General features: G+C 40.0%; 1 protein-coding gene across 7 annotated transcripts in view; it reads left to right on the top strand.

The window, feature by feature from the left end:
• Nucleotides 1-25,862, top strand: part of MPPED2 (metallophosphoesterase domain containing 2) — a 191,888-nt gene that overhangs the window by 49,308 nt on the left and 116,718 nt on the right. For all 7 annotated transcript variants that reach the window (XR_012518130.1, XM_074401276.1, XM_074401279.1 and 4 more), the window contains one exon: nt 2,925-3,106. Coding sequence is in view for 6 of the 7 variants with exons in the window: in XM_074401276.1 (XP_074257377.1) it covers nt 2,925-3,106 (182 nt within the window). In the remaining variant the exon portion in view is untranslated. The remainder of the gene's footprint in view (nt 1-2,924; nt 3,107-25,862) is intronic.

Here is a 25,862-nt window from a genome sequence, read left to right as displayed (position 1 = left end):
GAGTAGTTTCCTGAGGGTGGTCTCAGTTTTAATGCTCTCCACTGGAATTTGTCCACTCTACTAGAGGTCTTATTTTCAACTCTGGATGCCTGTGGTTGGGGGAGGGGAGGCAGGGAATGTCTTCTTCCTATTAGCTCCAGGTGATATTTGTCATACTGTCTTACGGAGTAGTTTTGGCGTGTTAAACTGGCTTCTCTTCTGATACTATCTCTTGCTTTGTACTTAGTCCTATGGAAAACAAAGATTCTTAGTGCTTCTGGGTGAGGGGATCTATATAAATTTTCATATGCATCTATATGCACCTCACTTCCCCCATTCCCTGCTTTGAATCAATCCTCTGTGCGTTCTCCCTAATATCTACAGATAGTTTCTCTTTGGTGGCATCATGGTGGTGGTGTTGATGGACGAGCCTTCTTTGTTTGCCTTGCTGTCTACTTTAGACTCAAAGCTTAGAAGAAATACTTATTATTTTAGCTCAAAGCTGAGAAGAAACACTTTTCTCCTTTTTACTGAGCCCCCTCCACTCTACTGTTCCTTGGCCTTTGGATGTTTAAATGTTTCTCTGAAGGAGTTGAGAGGTGGGGAAAGAGCTTGAAGTGATTCAGAATTTGCCTGGTGTTCCCCATAATGTCAGAAAATTTATTGCTCAGTATGGAGCCAAGATGGGGAATCAATTGTGTACCATGTGATGACTGGCTACTCTAAAGTGGGTAGATTCATAGAACAGGGACCTGTTTACAGCAAGAGGTTTACATCTGTGCTACTTCCAGTCTAATTCAAAATGATGACAATGATGTCTCTCTGATAAGCTGAGATGGCTTCCCAAAGGATTTTGATGCAGTAGCTGGGTCTGTAGCTTAGCTGATTTACAGAAAAAGAGCACTGGGGTGGTCTTTTTTTGGCGTGTTAAACTGGCTTCTCTATGTTAGTATTGTGATGAAAGAAAACAAAGAAACACTAGAATAGATAGATATTACATTTATTCATATATTTAGAGATACATTGGTTGATTTATTACATTTTCATTCAAATGTTGGTACATTAAGTATAAATGCAAACAGTCCCATTCTAACGAGCATTTAACTGTTGGTATAGGAATATTACTTACCACTTTGAGAGAGAGAGGGTCAGCCTCAGCAGGGAACAATCAGTCATTCACCGGGAAAACTACTTTTCGAAGACATAAAATGTTGTTAAGATTGTAAGCACTGAGACTGAGTATAACCAAGTCTCAGTGATGGAAAGGAAGACATCAAACATTTTTACATCTAAAAAAGCAACATTGGCTCTAAGGAGGAGGGTTTCCAGGTTACTGATGAGATCTCAGTGGATTAGTGAATTTTCTATGTTGTAACAGCATATTAATTTCTAACATTTCTGTCAGGTAAAATCCATTAATTTTTTGCAGAAGTTAAACTTTCCTTTTGGGCTTCCAATTAGACCCACTGTCATCACCAGTTCATAGTTCCTTTCTCCCTCCACCCCCGTCTTCTGCCATTGCTTCTTCTTGCCCCTCTTGCTTTCCTTCTTCTCCGACACAGGTAAGAGGAAACAAAAAGGTTAGTTATTGAAGAAATGTGAGACTATCCAGGTTGCACACTGATGTCTTCTATTTCCCTCACGGAAATTGTCATTGTTAAGGAAAAGAGAAAACAACTTAAACAAAGCCTGTAGAGGCAACATGTTTAGGGAGTCTTATGTGGAGCTTTCAGTGTGTTCACTGCTGCATGTTAACTACCAAGGGTTGAGGCTGGGATATGAAATATTGTTCCTTATTTAACGTTTCACACTCTAATCTCTGCACTTCATATTTGTTTCTCTTGTGACCTTCTCTTTGCGTCCAAAAATAAGTGTACATTCCTACAGAGAAAGGAAGCTGTCAGTGTAGAGTTAATATAGTTAAAGCTTCCTTAACTCTGCAACAAACCCCTTAAATAATTAAAACTGTATGCTTGAAGAGTCAGATTTGCATTTCTTTACCAAGTTTATTTAGTACACTTTGTTACACTCAATTAAATGAGAATGTTCTGTTTCACTTTCTTTGCTTCGGGTTGATCATTTTGCCTTTTGATTCTTATGCCCTGGTGTAGTTTCATAGTGCTTAAGGTCTCTAAAACTATACATATATTAATGCATATGTAGATATGTACATCCCATTAAAAGGCTTAATATTTGCACTGAATATATTCTTTGCCCAAGGCACTTGAGCATTTCTAGTAATGTCAGGTATAACTGGGACTGCAAATAATTCATCGTGGTCAAAATGAGTTTGACAAAGTTCTTTTAACATCCAGCATCTTTTTTTCCCTTTTTCAAAGCCCTGTTATTTTGGCATCACCTTCTCTCCCTACAGTTTGATTTGTGAATCTCTTAGCAAAAACAAGAAGATACAGGTGTTGAATGGTTGTGGAAAGGAAATTAAATATAAGTGCTGTCTCTTCACATCTCAGTTGGCAGAGCATGTGCAGACCGCTCTCTGTAAATTAGTTCATTGCTTAAGTTATGCATGTTTAAGAAGGAATAAATTAGTTATCCATTTCCTAATGAGTAGTGGGATCAATTGGAGCATGATGAGAGAGAAATAGCATAATTTTGCTTCCCCAGTTGGGGTTCAATATCCCTAAACTTCACCATTAATCACTCTATCTGTTTCCTGGGTTATTTCAACTCTATATGTAAGATATTCTTTCCTTTTAATTTTCCTACCAGGTAAGTAAGTCTTTTTGAATTTGCCCAGTGGTTTTGTAGATGGGTGATGCTGTCTCCTTTACACCCAGAAGTGTCCCTTATTACAATGGGCCCTTCTGCCTTTGCATCAGTTTGTCTAGATGTGTTCACAAATAACAATAAATATGTATGTGTGATGACAATTTCAAGGGTTCTAATATGTTTAACTGTTATGGGATCTGTTATGTCTACTTTAGGGTCGACCCCATCCCATATGACACTCCAAAACCAGCGGGCCACACGCGGTTTGTCTGCATCTCAGACACACACTCCAGAACAGATGGTATCCAGATGCCTTATGGGGACATCCTTCTCCACACAGGCGATTTCACCGAGCTGGGACTGCCCTCAGAGGTTAAGAAGTTTAATGACTGGTTAGGTAAGGAATGATTGCGTTCTGGCGGCCCCAATTAACCTTTCCCGTCCGAGTGTCACTCACTGCGTCCTAATTGAATTAGAGCACTTGGAAGCCAGCTCAGCCATTTCTCGTATGATATGCGGTGGTGTCTAGCTTTAATCCAATTCTGTTAATTAAAGATGAATTTTTAGATATTTAATTTTACTGTGCATCCTTTCAGTGCCTGGCCTTGGCGGCTCTGGGGCAAAGGGATGGAAAGCTTTGAAACCGATCTCATCTCACTCATTCTGCTTTAATGAGGGCATGCATTGGCACACAGGAGACCTAGAATCATATTTTTAATTCATTGGCTCTGCAATCTTTCCCAGATATTATAAGCAAAGATATACAAATGACCTACTAGTAAGAGAACACTTCTAAAAATGAAGGGGAATATAAAAGTCCTTCCATGAAGCAAAGTTCCTATAGCACAGTGCTACTTGGGAGCAGATTTTCTAAGTGAGCTGGAGGGTGTTCTAAGGCCCCTGAAAACATCAGATGTATTACTGTAAACCGAAAACTGGGATATGAAATTGCCATGTCCTGTAAAAAGGATAATAGTAACTTTCTGGGTGTTATGGAAGCACTCACAGGTCAGAGTTACCGTAAAATGTTGGATCCTGGTTCCACTTTCAAAGGGAAAGAAGTACAAGTGTTCTCAGATTTTAGAATCTCTAAAGATGTAAAGAATTATATAGTAAAGAGCAGACATCACTCTGGGAACATTACAGCGTCAATAATATGTCAGCCAACAAAAATAACTTGGGAGATTTAGGCAAAAACTTTGCAGTCTTGTTTTCCATCAAACCAAAGTAGGGTTTGAAATTTTTTTTAATGTTTGATTAAATGATAAGATGTATGTGTTAATGGAAAGATGATATTTTAGAATTGTAAGCAATAAACTTAACTAATAACATAATTATTTTGATTTTTCATGTGACTTTGCTTATCTATTCATATATATGGTTGACATCTGAGTACATATCTGCTCCTTGACTTTTGGCTGTTTACATTTAATAGTATTTATTGGTAAGAATTGAAATGTTTTTGCATAATTTTCATATTTATCCTTTTTAATAGCAGCAAGGCATTCACACGGTTTGCTATGCCTTTCTTTAATAAGACATCTCTCTAAAAATAAGCATTTAAACTGATGTCAATTTTTCCTCTGGTAGCTAGCACTGAAATGTGTGTTTTTGTTTGTGTATGTCGTTTTGTTTCCATTGATTTATTTCTTAGGAAAAAATGCTATATTTAAGTTGCTAAGTCAAAGGATCTGAAATTCTTTATGGTTTTTGCTGCATGTTGGCATGATGCTTTCCAAGGGCACTGAGGCTGTATGCTTCACTTGCAGTGAATAAATGTATGGCTACCAGTTTTACCCTGGTCTTGGCAGCATTGGATGTTGGAGCATTTATATTTTGTGCTGTTTTAGTGAGCACTCAATCATGTTATTTAAAACAGCAAGATATTTTAAATACCATTTAGCATAATCTCATTTTTACAGATGACACAGAGATGTAGAGAAGTTAAGTGATTTTCTCAGTTTCATAGTGGCAGAGTTGGTTCTAAATCCAGATCTTTTCACTTCTATTTTTTTGCCTCTGTAAAATTTCAAGTACAATAATCTCTTTATTTTAGCAAATTTTATTCATGAACTATTAGCAGTTAAAATTATTGCTGAGTAAATTTTGACAATTTTAAACTAGTCTGTGTCAATGGAATTTCAGCACAAAAATTATCAAGCTGCATAGACAATGTTGATTTTTAAAAGAGGACAACAGCACTGTGGGAAGTGTTTATAGAAAAACAGGACAGGATAGTCCTGCTTATAATCTTGTTTAGCCACTGACCTTGGGCAACTGAGTTAACCTGCCTTTTCCCCTTGGTTTCTCCCTGCAGGACTAAGGATTAATACTACCTGTCTTTCTGGATTGTTGTGTAGATTAATCAGTAAATGATTGCTGCTAGTGAGTTTTTGTGGGCCATTAATAACTGAATGGGGAATGTGGCGAATGAACCATCCACATATATTTAAAGGGCAAAAACAAGAAGAGGCCAGAGGAATTATTTAGTAGATTAGAAGTGAACACTGGGAGATTTTATAAGGGAAAGAACTCCATAAATGGAAATGTGCCGTAACTAAGGAAATACGATGATAAGGAAATAAAATGCTAAGGCACAGCTGCATGGCCAGTTCCTTCTCTTCTCATTTCCTCTCTGATCTAGTGAGGCAGGAGGAAGAGGTTTCAGCATGGGGTACAGAATGTGAGACCAAAGGGAGCTCATGGGATATGGGTAGAGAAGTTGGGATCCCATAGAGAGGGCCAAGAATAGCTTACTGTTACCCAGGCAACCTCATGGTGCTCAGAGGGTAAGAGATGGTGTGTGATATCACTCTACCACTTGGCTCAATCAGGAGCCTTTCTGAAAGGGTACTTCTAGCAGCAGCTGCCAGGTGGCCTGGCAGAGTGGAGTCAGAGGTCAGATCAGTCAGTCTAGGGCTTTAGGGCTTTTGCCATAATAGGGCATTGAGCTGTCAGTGGGGCATGGGTCTCACAGATTTGGGAGGCATTTAGAGTCCAGTTAATCTCTGATTTCTGTCTTTCTGCTCTGGTGTAGACTACCCTGATTATTGAAATCAGCCTCACTGTCTCCCAAGCTCTTTTATTCTGTCTCTGGGCTAATTTGTTTCGACTACAGGCCAGGCACTCCCTCTATACCTGTAACATCCCTCTGAAGTTGCTAATGTTATTCCCATTTTACTGAAGGTCATTTAGTATATTAGAAGCTCATAGAGGCAGAATATCCACCCAGGTTTACTCAGCTAGTAGACCTGGGGCTCTCTGACTCCAAAAGGTGAGCCTTTTTCCTTTGTCATTCTGTGATATTACGACAGGGCTTTGTGACATCTAGAAACATGCAGATTTGAGGCTTGCACTAGAAAGTGCTGTAGCTTCTTAAGTTGAGTAGCTGTTTGTGTGCTAGCAGTGCACGTATTTGAGAGATGTGTTTAAGCTCTGCCCATCTTGAATCTCACCCTTGACCTAGCAGCTGCAAGGCCTGGGAATCCCATCATGAGTCCTTTGTTGGTTCAGAGATGATGGTCCCTGGTTAATCTGTACATATGTCACCTAGCAGGTGTAACAGAGAAAGTTATTAATATGGGTAATTTATCAGATAATCTAGCACAGCTTCATCTTAGTTCACAGGAAGATTGAACTCAAACCAGATACCATTACAGGATGGAGAAGGAGTGTAACATGTAATGATTCTGAACAACTGGGAAGACGCTGCCAGTTTTGAATTCACTACCTTTGATAAGTTGTGTAAACTCTTAAGCCTTGATTTACTCATTTCTAAAATGGGCATCATAATGATAATACACCACCCTACAGTGGTGATGAAGATATGCTCTGTGATAAAGCTAATACTGTTATTTTTTATTTTTTATTTTTTTTGAGACAGAGTCTCACTCTGCTGCCAGCCACCAGGCTGGAGTGCAGTGGCGCGACCTCAGCTGACTGCAACCTCTGCCTCCTGGGTTCAAGCAATTCTCTTGCCTCAGTCTCCCGAGTAGCTGGGACTACATGCATGTGTCACCACATCCAGATAATTTTTGTATTTTTAGTAGAGACAGGGTTTCATCATGTTGGCCAGGATGGTTTCGATCTCTTGACCTCGTGATCCGCCTGCCTAGGCCTCCCCAAGTGTTGGGATTACAGGCGTGAGCCACCACGCCCAGCTGCTAATACTGTTCTTAGAATAGCCTCTGGCCTATACACAACTTTCAACTACCAGAGTAGAAGAAACCAATGGAGCCAGTGGCATAGAATCCCAAATGTAGAAGTTAAAAGGAGCTGACCCTGGACATTTAAAGAGGGATCCAGAGTGTAAAGAAGGAGCACCAAAATGTATAAAAACAAGCATTCCTCATAACAGTGACACTAACCAGACAGAATATGAAGACAGGGAGAGACCTTGGAGGCCATGGTGTCCCACCTCCTAATTTGATAGAAGTGGAAATGGAGACTGGAGAGATTGAATGAATTGTCCCCGGTTTCTCAGATAATTAATAGTCAAGTTGGGATAGAAAATGGATGGGGCAGGGTTGAGTGGGTGAACTAACATGTCTTATCATGTATCGTCTGTGCATGTTAGGTCATGTAAGGTCTAGATGCTATTCCCCTGCATTACATATGTCATTTCATACGAGCCCCATGACAACTTGTGAACTAGGTATCATTAGCTTCCTTTTAACTCATGAGGAAACTGAGTCTCGGTGAACTTAACGATTCAGCAGTGGCCTCATCAATTTGAACTTATGTCCTTCAGACTCCAAGTCCCAAGTGTATTTCCTTATCATCTCTGTTCCCAGAATGGGGCTTGAAATCCCTGTTGAAGGAACCACATCCTGGCTAAAACCATGGTTCTTCAAATAACTGCCTCCTTTTAACACAAGTACTTAGGCGTACGCATGTTCAGGGTCTAAGGTGGTTTACTTCCTGTGAAAGTTGTTTCACGGCACAGTCTCTCTGTGTAAGTTGGCCAATGGAAGAGCACTGTGAGGTGGGCAAATATTCTCACCATTTGGTACAGACAATTCCAGTGGCAGTGAATTACAACAAAGCAAATACCTATAAAGAATTATACTGATGCAGCCGGTCACATAAGCTCTAAAGAATAGTCTGAATTATGTTATGACATTAGCATTTCATTGACCAGTCCTGGAAATGAGTAGCTACTGATGGGAGCCTGGAAATACTGTCTTTTTGGGCAAGTCTTTCCCACTTACGAACACTTGAAATGATCAGGATATTGTAAAAACTGCAGCTACCACCCCAATGATCCCTTTCCTCCCAAATCTCTGTCATGGATTGGGAAATGAAACTTTGAATCCCTAGATCTGACAGCTGGAGGGAGTGACAGAGCCCCTGTTTTCCGTCTGTCCCCATTCTGGCTAATCAGACATCCCAGTCCTCCATCCGCTCAGACAACCTGTGCCTCTCTCTACCCGGTTGCTGCCCATTGTGCTGTCTGTCCTCAGGGGATCCAGTCTAGGGTCAGAGCCACAGGTGGCTTCTTATTGCCAAAGATTTACTGTAAGAGTATCTGGAAAGAGGTACAGGTAAATATTTCTTAAATATACATTTTTTTTTTTTTTGAGATAGAGTTTCACTCTTTTTGCCCAGGCTAAAGTGCAGTGGTACAACCTTGGCTCACTGTAACCTCTGCCTTCCAGTTCAAGTAGTTCTCCTGCCTCAGCCTCCTGAACAGCTGGGATTACAGGCACCTGCCACCATGCCCGGCTAATTTTGTATTTTTAGTAGAGACTGGGTTTCTCCATGTTAATCGGGCTGGTCTCGAACTCCTGACCTCAGGTGATTTGCCTGCCTCGGCATCCCAAAGTGCTGGGATTACAGGTGTAAACCACCACGCCTGGACAAAGAAATACTTTTTAAAGTGATAGTCAACTTCTATTGTCTCGTTAATATTTTAGCTCAGATGTGTTCTAGATAAGTCATGAATAGGCTTTGGTGATTTGAACTGGGATCCTGCCACCCAACAGTTAATCACGTTTTCCTTCTTATCTTGGCAAAAATGCTTAAAAATAAACTTGTGAACTCAAGTACCTATCAGTTAAAATGGGATTGTTTTTATTGCCTTGAACATCGGTGGCTTCTCATACTACTTTCCATAAAGGTATATTTTGTAAAGCCTCTTACCATGTGTGGCCTTCCTTCACTTCGGCATTGTGTTCCTCCTACCTGTGCTTCTGAGATTACTTACTGTTCACTCGATTTCGTCCCTGTTATGCTTTCATCTTCAGCATACTTTTGGTAGCCTTCTTAAATATTGCAGTTATGCTCATGGATGCTGCACAAATGGGCATTAGAAGACCTTATCGTTTGATCGCACATCCACCTTCTTATTTCTGATTTTTTGTTATGCTTACACCCAGTTTCTTCCCATTCTTCAAGTGCAGCATGCCCCTTCACACCTCTCTCCCTTTGCAAAAGCTGTTCCCACTCCCTGGAATGACCGTGTCTAGGAGAACTCATCCTTTATGACAGGTTCTTTTTCAGTTAGCTATTTCCCTTAATGCATTGGTCACCCATCTGTGTGGCCCTTCCCATGGCTATGCCATTGTTTATTTGTTTCTCTGCCCTACTGGATAGCAGTGTGCATCATGAGTGCTCTTGGTACACCTTGTTCTGAGTGTAGGGCCTGGAACATTGTCGGCGTACACAAATGTTTGTTGAATCAATTGAGTGAGTGGATGAACCAAAAGGTACAAGATGTTTTTTCCTGCCTGTACTTTTGGCCAAACTTTAAAATTATGTCACACTGGGCTGGGCACAGTGACTGACACCTGTAATCCCAGCACTTTGGGAGGCTGAGGCAAGGTGGGTGAATCAGGAGATCAGCAGTTTGAGACCAGCCTGGCCAACATGGTGAAACCCCACCTCTACTGAAAATACAAAAAATTAGCTGGGCGTAGTGGTGGGTGCCTGTAATCTCAGCTACTTGGGAGGCCAAGGCAGGAGAATCACTTGGACCTGGGAGGTGGAGGTTGCAATTAGCCAAAATTGTACCACTGCACTCCAGCCCAGGCAGCAGTGCAAGACTCTGTATATAAAAAGAAAAATTCAGTCACACTGTATGTATAGTGCCTAATCTTTCCCTCCCCTTTCTTTTTCTTTTATTCTCAAAGAACCTACAGTATTCTATTGGCTGTTGTTAGTGATTCCTATATCCTGTGCAGAAATAAGAAGGGTATATTGTTGCTGTTTAGTTTCCCACTTTATAATTAGAAAGACAGGGTTCTTGGGTGGTCTGTTCTTTCAGTCAAAATTTATATATAACAATCCAATCAGTCAAAAATTCCTTTTAACACAGCACCATTGCCATGAACTTTTAATTATGGCCTTTCTTTGCTTTGGGTTGTCATTTAATAGTTCTGAGCTTCAGTTTTTGCAGCCCGAAAAGGGAGAACAAAGATGCTTCAAGGAAAATCTCAGTAAGAAGGTCATTCATATTTGTAGGAGCCTTGTGTTAGGCATGGCTATAACAGACTGTGACTGTAACCAACATCCCAGATTGCAGACACACACATTAATTTTTGCCTCGCTCAGAAGAATATATTCCCTTTCTAGTGATCCTGCTGTTGGCCTAAAGTTTAGGAGCCGGTCTTCAGGAAAAATCTTCACAGCCTGAGCTATTTATTTTATTCTTATAATACATGTTATATATGTGCATTCCTTTTAACTTAAATATAAGTGAAAAGAAGAAAACAAAATTACCTGTGAACAGAGGTAACTACTGTTAATATTAGTGTGAATCATATAGAATGTCTTCTATTGATACACATATACACCCCTACACACAGACACATGTCTTTTACCAAAATGTAAGTCTTAAGTAGTATTGTTTTGTAGTCTGTTTTTCATCTTAACAATGTATTATCAAGCATTTTTCACATCACTGAATATGGTTAAAATACTTTTTCCCAAGAAGAATACTTTCATTGTAAGGTACATATGACATTATAAAAATTGAAATATTTAATATGTGTAAACTATAAAGTATACATTTCTTCATAATCCTATTTCCAAAGTAACTACTTACTATTTGGTGTATTGCATTTCAAAAATTTTTCTACTTTCTGTTTCTGTTTTTAATAGCCTCAATAGCAGGAAATCTTTACCCATTAAGGGCTTTTGTTAAGGACTGTTATTTTTAAATTGATGAAACTATGCATGTAATCTTGTAACTTAAAAAAATGAACATATCATGCTCTGTGTCAGCATAGCATTCTGTTACACTGGTGCACTCTAATTTATTTAGCTAGATGTCTATTTCTAGACAGGTAAGGTATTTCTATTCTTTTATTATTTTATGCACTGGAGTGATGAAACTCCTTCTTGCTCTCTCTTTGCAAACATCCTTAATTATATTCATAGGATGTATTCCTAGAAGTAGAGTTGTTTCTTTAGATGATGTGTATTTTAAAAAAATTATGTATTGTCAAATTTCTCTTCATAAAGATTGTAATTTCTTCATAATACTCTCAGTAGTGTTTGAGAGTCTGTGTCACACATTTTTGAGTCGCCTCAGTAGCAGCAAATCTTCACCCTTTAAAGGGTTTTAAAAGATGTTGATAGCTGGATGCAGTGGCACACATCTGTAGTTTGAGCTACTTTGAGGTTGAAGCCTAAGGATCACTCGAACACAGGAGTTCGAGACCAGCCTGGGCAGCATAGTGAGATCCTGTCTCAATTATAAATAACTAAATAAATGACGACAAATGATTTTCTAATTATGAAAGCTTACATGTTCATTGTAAAAACATGTAAATACTCAGACCAGGCACAGTGGCTCATGCCTGTAATCCCAACACTTTGGGAGGCCAAGGAGGGTGGATCATTTGAGGTCAGGAATTCGAGACCAGCCTGGGCAACATGACAAAACCCTGTCTCTACTAAAAAAATACAAAAGTTAGCCAGGTGTGGTGGCGTGTGTCTATAGTCCCAGCTACACAAGAGGCTGAGGCAGAAGAATCGCTTGAACCCAGGAGGAAGAGGCTGCAGTGAGCCAGGATGGATGCACTGCATTCCATCCTGGGCAATCGAGCGAAACTCTGTCTCAAAAAAAAAAAAAAAAAAAGTAAATAATGATACAGAAAAAAATAAAATTGCCAGCATATCCTATATGGTTTACATGTAACTGCTGTTAATGGCTGATGTGTATCCTGTGCTGTGGTAGATGTGCACGTGTGTGTGCATTGTGTATAAAAAGGCAGTGTGGTATCAGGTTAAAAGCATGGTGAGTATTGGATTGAGCCTGCCTATGTTTAAATCCTGGTTTCAACATTATTAATTCTGTGATCTTCAATGTATTCATTTGTAAAAGGAGACTTATTAATGCTTAGTGTAGCCAGCCTCTAAGGGTTGTTGTGAAGTTAAATAAGATAAAAGACACCCAATGTGTACAAGTAGTGACTGGTCAGGAATGTTATTTGCTACTATGACATTTTCCGAGCATGCTGTGCAGTGACAGCTCTTTCATGCTCTGTTGTAGAGGGTCTGTTACTCCTGGGAGGGCAGAAATTGGAGAGACATGGGGAGGGCAAAACCAGGGAAAGTGGCCTTGAAGTTTCTTGGGTCATAGTGACCTGCTGGCCTGTGGCTCATTCTGCCTGTACGGCAGAGAAAATGGTGACACCGTGGCCCTACCTGGCCACCAAAAACCTGATGCTGTCCCCTTCCAGGTACTCCAGACAAAACTTAACATGGGCCTCTACCTTAAACGCTGATTAACATCCGAATCACACAGACTGGGGGTGGGGGCAGGGCCTCTCCTTTCCTTTTCCCTCTTCCCCATTTCCTTTCACCTCTGCTCCCCTCTTTATTCTGACCCACCCACTCTCCCCTTCAGCATTGCCACCCCTCCTTCCAGAAACTCCCCCTGCCCACCCACTCCTGTCTTAGAGTGTCTAGCACCAGGTTTTATTAGCCCGTTTACCAGGGAACTTTTAAAATTTGTTTTTAAAAAACTCTTTCAGCCGGGCGCGGTGGCTCAAGCCTGTAATCCCAGCACTTTGGGAGGCTGAGGCGGGTGGATCACGAGGTTGAGAGATCGAGACCATCCTGGTCAACATGGTGAAACCCCATCTCTACTAAAAATACAAAAAATTAGCTAGGCATGGTGGCTCGTGCCTGTAATCCCAGCTACTCAGGAGGCTGAGGCAGGAGAATTGCCTGAACCCAGGAGGCGGAGGTTGCGGTGAGCCGAGATCGCGCCATTGCACTCCAGCCTGGGTAACAAGAGCAAAACTCCGTCTCAAAAAAAAAAAAAAAAAAAAAAAACTGCTTCACATAATACTTTCCAGACATGGTTCACACCATTTAAGGTTTCTGATTTTTTGAAACAATTAAAAAAAAATTAGAGACTGGAGCTGGTGAACTGGGCAAGGTTGGAGATGCCATTTTGAATAGAAAATAGAGATTGATACCTGGCAACTTTTCTCTAGTAAAGGGCCCGGCACTTCCCAGAGAATCACTTCGGAAAGGATATGAGCAGAGCAGCCTCACTGAATGTTTGTTGTCATATAAGTTTGTGAATACTTAATAGTCACATCTAATAAAGAGGTAAAGGTAAGAGGCTTTAAGAAGGGCAGATAAGATAACTCTTTCCACAATTTACAAAGGAAGATACACCAGAGGGTTCCCTAGAGTCCGGATCTCTGATTCTTATTGTTGAGAGTTTAATACTCAAGTAATTTCTTAATCTTTAGTTAGTTCACAAAAACTGTACCTAAAAGTATACTTTTCAGTTTTTGATTCATAATTTTGTTTTCCTAGCAACCATCCTAGAGTTATGATTTATTGAAAGCTTCTCTTTCTAGTTGAAGAAATCCACTTAGGGTCTTTTTTTTAATATCTTTTTCTTTCCTCTTTCTCATCATCATTGTTGTCATTGTTGTGATGTGTAATTCTAAGATTTCAGTAGGTGTCTACGAGTTGTTTGTCTGTTTTATCAGGTAGCTGTAACACATCTTGTTTTGTCTGTAATAGTATAGGGTAACAGTATTTGCCTAATACAAATAACTGTTGATTCATGTATATTATCTGTCTATCTTTCTTTACATTGAAGAATTTTTTTTCTATGTGAATTATTTCATGGTCTAATTCATATGAAAGTGCATCTTTCCAATAGGACAAAATTAACTTTAAAGTGTAGTTCAATTTTGATACAGAATTAAGTAAAGTACTTGGGAAAAATAATGAACCCAAACACAGCACAGTTGAATATGCTAAAATAAGTAAGATTGGATTTTGTTCCATTAGAAGGGATCATTAGTGACCTGAGGACATGATGGCTAGGTCATTTGTGATCCATGTGAACCTAATCCTCTGTGTTATAGGCAGCCATTTTCTTAAATTACATTAATTATTATGCCTTTAATTTATATGACGTCTTTCCTCCAAAGGACTCAAAGTACCTTTTGAGTATATTAGATCATTAATGCTTTTATTGTTTCAGGGGAATTGATATGGGCAGATGGTATTATCCCTGTCCTACTGATGGATGGATGGAGATCCAGAGAGGTAGAAGGATAGGCTGGGTCGCAGTGGAGCCACCATGAGAGCTGAAGTCATTGACTGACTTCGTGTTCCAGCCTTCAATTCTTAAGCTTCTTCCTTTCTCCTTTCCTGAAATTTCCCCATCTCCTAAAGCAGGCATTCCCAGACTTTTTACACAGGGAGCCAGTTCAGTGTCCCTCAGACCGTTGGAGGGCCGCCACATACTGTGCTCCTCTCACTGACCACCAATGAAAGAGGTGCCCCCTCCTGAAGTGCGGCGGGGGCTGAATAAATGGCCTCAGGGGGCCACATGCGGCCCGCAGGTGGTAGTTTGGGGACGCCTGTCCTAAAGAGAAAAAGACATAGTCAAGACATACATAATGAGTACTTTATCAGCGTAGCAGAAAAGCCAAGAAAACACTTTCCTGAACACGGTGATGTTTTAGGAATTTTACCATATGAAAATTATATCACTGTTAAACAAAATTAAAAAGTGGCTTTTTGAAAACAAAAAAGTCCTCAACTTTTCCAAACTATGTGGTCCAAGAGGGAACACTGAAGTCCTTTAAATCCTAGAGCAGGGTCCTTGTGTCCCAGCACGTGAAGGGACTTCATCCTCAGATTATCTGCATATATTCTACGTGTCTCTTAAGTGCCAAGTACTGCTTTGTGGGAGGCACTGAGAACGTAGAAGCAAAGTCGCTACTTTTAGCATCCAGCCTCTGATTGTCCTTATTTTTCCCCATTTTGTAAATGAGGCAGCTAGAACTCAGGGACTTCAAAGATCTTGCCCAATTTTGCACAGATTTGTCAGTAGGAGGCCTAGGACTGGGAACTTCGTCTTTCCTTCAGATATGATGCCATTTCTCGTCATAGGCCAAGTCTGCCTACCAATACCTAGGAAATTATTCTAATTATTTGAGGTTTTATTGTTAGAATGGAGTGCTGATTTTGTCTTAATCTCTCCCTCGCGCTCCAGATAGTTACATCTAACTGGAGACTGATATTTTTGACGTAGATGGTGGAAGGTGCACAGACACCTCAAAACTGATGATACCTCAAACTGAAATATATCTCCCCCAAATATTGCTTGTTCTTCTAAGTTCCCCTTTTGACACACAGTACCATTAATCCAGGTACCTAAATCTCCTGTAACTATGACTATATTTTATTCGTTGCTTCTGACCTCTGTGGTGCCTAAAAAAGACTGCCAAGCCCCAACCTGCCATTTATCTCTTCTGGAATCTCCCAATAATAACTAACACTCATTGATCACCCATTATTGCCTGACCCTGTACCTGCATTAACTCATTTAATCCTCACAACACTCTGAGAATGGTTGATGCTGTTATCAGCATTTTTACTGATGAAGACTTGGTACCTCTTTGTTATGGGCCTTCCATCAGACTAATATTTTGTGGAATACATTTTAGGAACCATGAACAGGTGGAATAGTCTGCTCTGGCATTCAGAGCTCTTCATGAACTGGTCCAATCTATCTGTCCAGCTTCATTTCCCACCACACACTTCTTTCTGGCCTCTCCCCTTGCTCTTTGGACTTGTGTATTACCATTTTCTCCCTTCTTGTCTCTTCTTCTTTTTGTTTTTTGAGATGGAGTCTCATTTTTGTCGCCCAGGCTGGAGTCCATGGCATGATCTTGGCTCATTGCAACCTCCAGCTCCCAGACACAAGCAATTCTCCTGTCTCAGCCTCCCGCTGAGTAGCTGGGATTATAGGCACCAGCCACTATGTCCAGCTAATTTTTGTATTTTTAGCAGAGACAGAATTTCACCATGCTGGCCAGGCTGATCACGAATTCCTGACCTCAGGTGTTCTGCCCACCTCAGCCTCCCAAAGTACTGGGATTACAGGTGTGAGCCACCACGCCTGGCCCCTTGTTCTCTCTTCTTAACTACAGGAACTTTCAAGTTTGTTCCCACTTTGAACCTTTTAATTAATCATCTCCTCAATCTATCAGTTTCTGCTCAAATGCCATCTCCTTTGTAAGGTCTTCTTATTTTACCTCTTTTTGCATATCCTTCTTTACTGTTAGTTCTCCTCCACTGAAAGCTAGCTCCGTGAGGGTCTGGACTTGTTTTGTTTACCACTGTATCCTCTACCTACAACAGTGCCTGACACAGGAGCTGCTCAAAAACTGGGTATTGAGTGAATGAGTGAGTGAAAGCATGCATCGTAAGAACAGGACTCGTGTCTCTCTTGCTCCTTATTGTTGATGAGATCACAAGCACAGTGCCTTGTGTGTAGTAAGCACTGAATTTGTTTTTGTTGAATAATGAATATTTGCTCATGTGGGTCCCACTGCCTGTCTGCCAATTTTGTTCCATTTCTTCTGTGAACTTGTGTTCATTCTTTAAGACCAAATTCAGAGATTGTTTCTGTTGTGAAAGTAGCCCTGGCTTTCCCAATGGGTCCTCAGACCTTCCTCCCCTGCACAGCATGTTGAGACCATTAGCACACAGTACTTTAGAATTTTTGGTATCTTCTTTTGATTATGAGCCGCCTGAGAGGATGTGCGCAGCAGAATCTGTAGCAAATAGCAATCCTCCAGTAAATGTTTGGTTTTCCTCACTTTGTAGTTGTGCTTTTGTGAGCAAGATGTGTTCCTTCCCTGGGCTTCAGCCCCCTCTTTTCTATCACAAGGGGAAGTTGCCACAGAGTTGTGAGGATGAAATTGAAGGACCCTCATTAGAAGATGTCAAATGTCATGTGTATGTTAAACATTATCATTTTATTGTTAACATCCTGTCTCATCCCTTATTGCCCTACGTGGGAGACCTCCCAATGCGTGTCCAGTCCCTGCAACAGGTTTCTGGGTAAGGATAGTCATCCTTATACCAAAGGGACATTTGGTTTGGCTTTGAACTTGCCGGTACTGCGTAGATCACTTTCATCTGAATTCCCCCACCTCCCCCCAGCCTGCCTGTGTATTGTTTCCAGGAATTTTTATTCCATCTGTCCCCTGGGTTTTTGAATGCCATTTTCCTGGCCCTTCTAGCTGTAAGGAGAGTCAGTTCTGCTTCCAGTCTATCACTGGACTCACTTATTCTTGACGTTCACCACCCACCCCCACCTTTGACTGATAAATTTTCATTATTGGTTTTGCGTGAAAGTCTTCAGGGTTCTACTCTGCCTGACCCCTGTGGTCACTTAGTGATTACATGCGCCAGCTGAGGTAATTTATTCACTTTGTTTTGGTGTGAACATGTCCCATGGGGCTTGTAACTGCTGTAATCACTTGACCCTAGTGACTGTTAAATGCTTTAAACACAGTTATTTTAAATTTATAATTGTTTTCATTAAAAATCCCTTATAGTAACTTAACTGACCTTGCTGTCAACGTGGCATTATGTGCAAGGGGAGGAAATGAAAATATTATGATGCAAATAATATAGTACTCATCAGAGATATGTGGCAAATCATTAGCTCACTCCACACATTCTCACTTGGAGTCCTACAAGGAAGATGAAAGGGAAGAGGACACAATTACGGCACTGTCTACATAATTCAATGCAGCCATTCCCACATGCAGGGCAGGCCACTAGCCTAGAGAGGTGAAAGTGGAGTGGAGTCCAAGGCGAAGTCCCAGAAGGGCCTCACATCAGACCCCTTAAATGTGTAGTTGGCAATTCTCACACCGATGGGTGGCCTCCGTTGATTATTGTTTAATTAATATTTCTTGAAGTTTCAGGAAAGTTGCAAGAATAATGCAATGAACACTCACACACCCTTCACATAGATTTCCCCAATTGTTAATGTTTTGCTACATTTGCTTTATTATTCTCTTTGTAGTGTGTGGGGTGTGTGTGTGTGTGTGTGTGTGTGTGTGTGTGTGTGTGTGTGTTTTCCTGATGCATTTGAGTGTAAGTCATAGATGTCATGCCCTTTACCCTAAATATTTCAATGTGTCTTTCTTAAGAACATCAATGTTCATTTACATGGGCTCACTACAGTTATCAAAATCAAGAAATATAAACTGATACAACTCTGTTATGTAATCTATAGACAGTTTTCAAAGTTTGCCAGTTGTCCTAATCATGCCATTTATGGCATTATTTTTATCTATTCCAAGCTCCTATTCAGAATCATGCATTGCAGTTAGTTTTAAAAAACAAACTAAATCAAAACACTGTTTCTTACTTTGTTGTTTTAAGGAATAATGGTATCTTAATGAAAACTTGGTCCTATGAAATTAGGATTTGGATTTATGTTTCTAATAATCATGAGAATTGCTGTATATTAAGTGACAAGTCACCATGCTAGGTGTGTATTTTGCAAACAAACTTATCTCATTCACTCCTCCCAGCAAACATATAAGGAAGTTATTCTTGATCTGCAGCTCCAGATGCTGCACCTCCTAGAGGTTAACATGCTCTGGGTCCCAAAGCTCCAAGGGGCAATATCTACATCCCACATCCTGCATTAGCTGCAGCATACAGGAAGGGTGGGCTTCAGAATCCTAGAGACTAGTGGCCATGTGGAATCGACTGGTGCTATATTTGTTTCGTGTTTCATTTTTACATTTTATTGGCAAAGATTAGAAGATAGATTTACATTAGAGAGTTACCTAATATATATTTTGGCTTCCAAACATACTGCCTGGTGTCCTAATTAATTTTAAAATTTAATGAAATTTGTAACAAATATCAGATAAACTAGGTTTGTTTAATGGAACGCTACTAGACTGCTGACCAGAAAGTGCTAAATAATGAAATCCAAAGTGCCTTGATAACCTGGCTTGTGGTACTGGACACTTGGACGCTTAGATACTCTGTGTGTTTCTGGCTTGGCTGTTAGTCCTTGTAGAAACTGGAAGGCATGTTCCAGAGTTGTGAATTGAATGGTCCTTTCAAAGGTGTTTGATTAGCAGGCTTTCATAATTTAGCCTAAATGGGGCTGGTGGGGGTGATTCAGTGCCAAACTTATGATTACATCCCAACATTTGTTTTTGCTTTTTTTTATTCTTGTGTGTGTTTGTGTGTTTTCCTTTTCATTTTATTGCTTGGGGAAGGAAGTGGGGGTAATTGTACATTTTCATTTAAAAATGTCTCAGTATTTTTGCAATATGTTATTTCTGGTCGGGGCTGCTGCTTGCCCATAAGGTGCTTTTGTACAAAGTGCAAAGAGGTATCCCCCTGGGCCTGATAAGTACATACTCAGTGGATGGCAGATAGCCCCCACTCACCCCCTTGGCTGTTATTGTGGTACAGTCAACAACCTTTGCAACCAAAATCAAAAGTCATTTCTTTCAAGATAATTATTTTCTGGAATCATCATAAAAATCTCCCCTAACTTTGAAAATAAAAGGTGACATTTTCATTAAGGAAATTTATAATTCTTTTAAAAAATGGTGTATGTTTTATAGGCTATTACAAATGCTAAAATCAAATGCTTCCCTCCTTGTTTCCAAATACTCACTGTACGTGAAAATGACATATGACAATATCAAAAAGTCGTAAGTGACAAAAATAAATACTATCAGAAACCATTAAACAAAGATAGGTAATAAAAAATGAAAAAAAAAAGGCAAACTGAAATAAGTTTTCTGTTCTGATTTGTCCCCCAAATGAACATTGTTTTTGGTTGCCTGATTTTAGCATTTATGTAGGGAAAAAAAGTCTTTCAATTTTGGTTACGTTGCCTTTATTTCTGAGCTTTTTTCACATCTGGAATTTGTGTTAAAGCCATATTTATAGTACACCCGCAATGAGTAATTGAGCAGCTAACTATAACATGTATTATTGATCTATCATGTATTATCTATCTATCTTGTAGCAAGTTTTGTGTACACTATGATATTGAAGTAAACTTTTTTTTTCATTAACAAAATCTTTTTTAACTGTTCAAATTGTAGGAGCAGGAAAGAAAGCAGCATTTTTTTTTTCTAATTTCAGGTAAATTTGTACAATTAAACTGCGTTGTCTCCCTTCTCGCTACCGTTTTTATGAATCTCGCTTACCCTTCTTTGCTTGGAAATTAGGAGGTAAAGCTCCTTTTGGTTTTGAAGAGACTGTACTTGCCTGTGAGGGCAGACATCTAACTAATACAACCGCTGAGCTTTGATTTGTCTGTAAAATGTTGATAGCAATGTTAGGAAGTTCTTTACTTGCTGACTCTCAATTAGTCATATTCCCTAGTCATTTGAGGCTCAGTGTCCACTAAGTCCTGTGTAATTCTTCCCCCCCCTTTTTTTTTTAATCTCAATTTGGAATTGATAATCAACCAAGAGCATATAATGATGTTTTTAGTGGTGGTAATGGTGGCCGTAGTGGTAGTAACAGTAATAATAGTACTGGGGCCACCAGTAGGAATGCTAAAATAGTTAACTGTAATTTATGAATTTTGGGGGGGATTTAGGAAACCTGATACTTTAGTATTTTCATTGTACATTCTTCATTTTGTGAATCCATAGAAATCCTGGATTTAGGAAGCAGTGTAACCATGGAGCCTTAAAATTTATGTGTGTGTGTGTGTGTGTGTGTGTGTGTGTGTATGGAGATATATATATAGATAGATAGATATAGACATAGATATAGATATATCTCCTTAAAATCATTTTTATAGTTTTAGACTCATATATATGTGTATATATATGCTTGTGTGTGTATATTTATACACACATACATATTTGTGTATACACACCCACACATACATACTTTTTCTTGTGTATATAAATATTTTGTTTGTTTTTGAGACAGGATCTTGCTCTGTTGCCTAGACTGGCGTGCAGCGGTATGATCACTACTTACTGTAACCTCTGCCTCTTGGGCTCAAGCAGTCCTCCCGAGTGGCTGAGACCATCATTGTACACCACCATGTCCAGCTAATATTTTAACTTTTTGTGGAGATGGAGGTCTCCCTATGTTACTTAGGCTGGTCTGAAACTCCTGGCCTCAAATGATCCTCCTGCCCTCGCCTTGCTAGAATTAAAAGTGTGAGCCACTGTGCTTGATCCTGAATGTGCTTTTATATATGAATTCCAAAATGAATCTTTAAACGTACACATTTAATACTACGAAAGTGAGTAAACTAATCATTCTCCTATAAAATAGAGAGAAACCAAAATTACAAACAAAAATGTATATCTTTTTTAGTGCATCTGGAGGTTTTGTCCTTTGAAAAGTGCATGCAAGGGTTAAGGGTGGTAGGAAGGCAGGTGGGACCTTCTGTCTCCATAATCCTGTGCATACACAGCTCCTAGTCCTGTTAGAGGCTTCTTACCCAGCGTGGCAAGGAACAAAAAGTGTTCAGTTCATAAAAAAGCCAGCTAACACAGGAACCTATACAAATGATAATCATATAGCTAAATAATTTATATTAATGTGGAGTATAAGATGTGCATGCTTTGGCCAGTGTTCTAAGGTAGAACTGAAGCCTTCCCTTCTTTAAGAATGGATACAATGGGCCGGGCGGGGTGGCTCAAGCCTGTAATCCCAGCACTTTGGGAGGCCGAGGCGGGTGGATCACCAGGTCAAGAGATCGAGACCATCCTGGTCAACATGGTGAAACCCCGTCTCTACTAAAGGTGCAAAAAATTAGCAGGGCATGGTGGCGCATGCCTGTAATCCCAGCTACTCCGGAGGCTGAGGCAGGAGAATTGCCTGAACCCAGGAGGCGGAGGTTGCGGTGAGCCGAGATCGCGCCATTGCACTCCAGCCTGGGTAACAAGAGCGAAATTCCGTCTCAAAAAAAAAAAAAAAAAAAAGAAAAGAAAAAAAAGAAGAATGGACACAATGATTACAGGTCAGCACTGTCTTTCTTGGGTAAATCACACATGTAATTTCTCGTCTTTATTTGAAGTTTATCATATTTATCACATTTTCATTTTGGCATATTTTTTGGTGAACGTAAAGATACTTGTGAAACAATGAGTGCAGAATCCTTCTAGAATGCCATTTTTTTTTTTTTTTTTTTTTTTTTTTTTTTTTTTTAATGAGATGGAGTCTTGCTCTGTCATTCAGGCTGGAGTGCAGTAGTGCGATATTGGCTCACTGCCATCTCTGCCTCCCAAGCTCAAGTGATTCTCCTGCCTCAGCCTCCCAAGTAGCTGGGATTACAGGCATGCGCCACTACACCCAGCTAGTTTTTGTATTTTTAGAAGAGACGGGGTTTCACCAAGTTGGCCAGGATGGTCTCCATCTCCTGATCTGGTGATCTGCCCGCCTTGGCCTCCGAAAGTGCCAGGATTACAGGTGGAGCCACTGTGCCTGGCCTGATTTTTAAAGCCATTTATAATTACATGAGATGATTGCATTAAAGAGTACAGCTGGATAAACTGGTTTGGAGATTTGGAGATAAACTCAAGTGGCTCTAGGACAACTGTACATGGAGCAGAAGTGCACAGGTGTCTCCTAGAGACAGTCCTTGGCTGCTGTTAGTAAGTACATGTTGTGCAGCAGTCAGTGTGTGTCTCAGAGTGACTGGAGACTGTCGGTTAAAAGAGTGTATAGAATATCTAGAAAGATCCTAAGCAGAGACCGTATGTGGTTCTTGGTGGCTGTTCTGTAGCTCATAATTTATCATAAACTCTAGTTGCTCTCAGATCTAATGTATGATCTCTTTGCCTGCCTAGGAATTGTTTATATTTTATTTTATTTTATTTTTATTTTTAATGTCATGGATATAGTTCAGTGATAGCATGAATATGTTGTTCACAAGTCAGTGTACACGGTGGGTGAGTTCCTCATTTTTATTATAAATAAGCCAAAATGCATCGCAAAGTAAGATTCCATAGTATAAGGCATCAGGGAGGAACTTAAAATTTTAGGAAGGGTTTTATCTCTTAGAAGTAGTTTATACATGATTTTACTAGGGTGATGATGGAGACGCCTTCTCCCATGACAGAAGGACGAAGGATCAAGAAGCTTGGCATGGCAGTTCTATCTTTGTCCTTTCATAGTTGTTTTCATCAGGGCCAGAGGGCTTGAAATATGAGGGTGTCTGTGCTTACAGAACAAGCTCTTTCCCTTCTCATTAGTACCCTGTTCCATTGCCTAAACAGAGAGAAACACGCAAGAGGAGGAAGGACATGTCACAGACACACAGGCCTATACTTCAGCATGGTTCCTGCAACTTCTAGACCTGGATAGTTCAGAATTTCCAAAGTGTGATTGCTTCATCAAATATATAGCATACAGTGTTCTGTCCATTCATTTGCAAAACTTAACAAAGCTCCTCAATATTGTTGTTTTAAAGAATTTCTTTTACCGTATACGTAGATTTGAATCTACCTTGTTAAAAATTTTGTTCTTGTGGTTATTAGGAAAATATGCCCAGTGTTCATAAAAGTGTTTGTGTATGCCCTGGCATGGAATCTAGATATATAACAACTAACAATAGCTATAAAAATGAAATCTTGCACAGAGCTGTGCCCTGCTTTCCCAGTCAGCAGGAACAATGCTTTTGGGGTTGAAGAGAAGCTTTCTCACTGGGGAGATGTGTGGGGAGAATGGGGGAGTAGCAGCTTAAGAAGTAGGGAGGGAGAAGTGCTGCAAATTTTAGTATAATGCGTGATGTTGAAAGAAATTCTATCCCATCATAAAGATTAGCAGGCTGTGTAATTCAATTTAAAATTGGTTGGCGTGTCCTGACTATTATAAAGCCCTTCTCTTTTCTTTTGTTGTTTTATTGCCATTCCATTATTTTATGTCATATACCAATACAGAATGGAGCATACAGCCAACCCATACAGGGTCTCTTTCCGCATTTGCATCCCTTGGAGAAATTGTTGGGGAATGTAAGAGATTATCTTAAAATGAGTTAAGAAAATGCTTGCTCAATTGAATGCCTCCTTGTTTTCTTTCTTTCTTCTTCCTTTTTTTTTTTAACCATAAAATGAATTTCTTCTGGGCAAGAAACCATTGAGAGTGAAATTCTTTTAAAAGCATTTGCTGGACACAGGGCTTGGTTCTCAAAATTCCAGCGTTAGCACTTATCTACAGTATCATGGGCATTACAGTGCCATTGAAAATCAAGATGCAGTAGCTTATGTTAATGCAAGACTGACAGACCCACATCTGATGGTAATTACCCATACTGGGGGGTTAATAAATGTTCTTAGAATTACTGTCTTTATTTTCTTTATTGCAAGAAAAATGGGCAGCTTCCTAAGCCGTGCCTCCTGCTTCTTGCTACCAGCCTTGGTGACTTGCTAATTAACTGTTTTGGTTCCAGTGGTTCATGGGCTTCACTGAGTTTAATATTCGTGTTAGGGCAATGCAACATCCTTTAGCCAAAGTAGTAGAAAATATTAAATTAAATTCAGCAAACATGTATCCAAGTACCGTTTATGAACAAGAAATGAAGAGCTATAGAAATAATAATAATGAGACTTGGATACATCCGAAGAGTGTCTGGAAAATGAATGCACACTGTTTTTTCCTTCTAGAAGGGAGCAAGCTTAATTTTTATTCCTCTTCTGAGGGGGTTTCAGCACAAGTGTGGCAGAGAGAGTTCATCACATTTGCCAAGTCTGATCAATCCAAAGTGGTGAAGCACTTTGTTAAGGCGGATCCTCATGCTATATCCAGACTCAGTGGGAAAGATGTTATCACTGATCAGAGTGTCTCTCATGCTATAGGGTAGGGGTGTGGTGACTCATACCATGCATTTGCTGTTCCTGCTATAGTCATTGTCTTTGTTCACACTCATGCTCTATGACTGTGGTAGGCAGACAATTGCCATGGTGAAAATGTATGCCTACTTTATTTTAACTCTTTAGAGTCAATCCAGACTTTGGAATATCTCCAATACAAAGTTCCTGAAATGACTGTGATCATGGCTTGGTGGGATTTTAAAGTTTTCTTCACATTAGCGGCTATTCTATGCCTGTTGCAAGAGGTTTTTAGCTGTCTGTGAGGCAAATTGGGGGTAGTATATTAGTAAGCCTGTCAAGAAGACAAGAAAATACGTATAACTCTTGGGGTCCTATAGGACTTAGGCAGTAAATTAACTTTGGTTTATGACTAAATCTGTAGTAAGAATTAAGGTTGTATACCCACTCTCATGGTTGCTAGCTTTTGAAGCTTTTTTACATACCTACTTGAAAAGGAATTCAGAGATCACGAGAGACCATTCAGTTCAGTTTACCCTGTTATATCCCCCAAATCTTGGGCAGCTCAGTTTTATCTAGCCCCTAGTTCCTATCTCCTGATCCTGACTGCCCATCAGAATGTCTCAGGCAGGTGGTTAAACATTCAGATTCCTGGAATCTAGTTCAGGCTTATTAAATCAAATTCTCAACTGACGAGTCCTCATAATTAAAGCTGTAATGAGCTCTTCCTTGGTTCTCACGCATCCAGTGCACTACCACCTTCTTGCTCATGGATAAAATGGATTGTGGGGATTAGGGTTATGTTCTGCATACTCTTATTATCCTAAATCAGGCAATTCTTTTCCACTCTTTTTTCATGATGACCCTGTGGACTTCATTTAGCTCATCTGCAAAAGAGGATAATAGATCTTGCCTCATCAGGTTACTGTATAGATAAAGTAGGTTAACGTATAAAGGTTTTTTTTGTTTGTTTTGGGTCAGAGTCTCACTCTTCTGCCCAGGCTGGAGTGTAGTGGTGCAATCTTGGCTCACTGCAACCTCCACCTCCTGGGTTCAAGGGATTCTTCTGCTTTAACCCCC

Source organism: Saimiri boliviensis, chromosome 6 (genome assembly GCF_048565385.1).
Source record: "Saimiri boliviensis isolate mSaiBol1 chromosome 6, mSaiBol1.pri, whole genome shotgun sequence".
NCBI lineage: Eukaryota > Metazoa > Chordata > Mammalia > Primates > Cebidae > Saimiri > Saimiri boliviensis.
The sequence above is the reverse complement of the archived record's forward strand: the minus strand, read 5'-3'. Positions and strand labels throughout refer to the sequence as shown.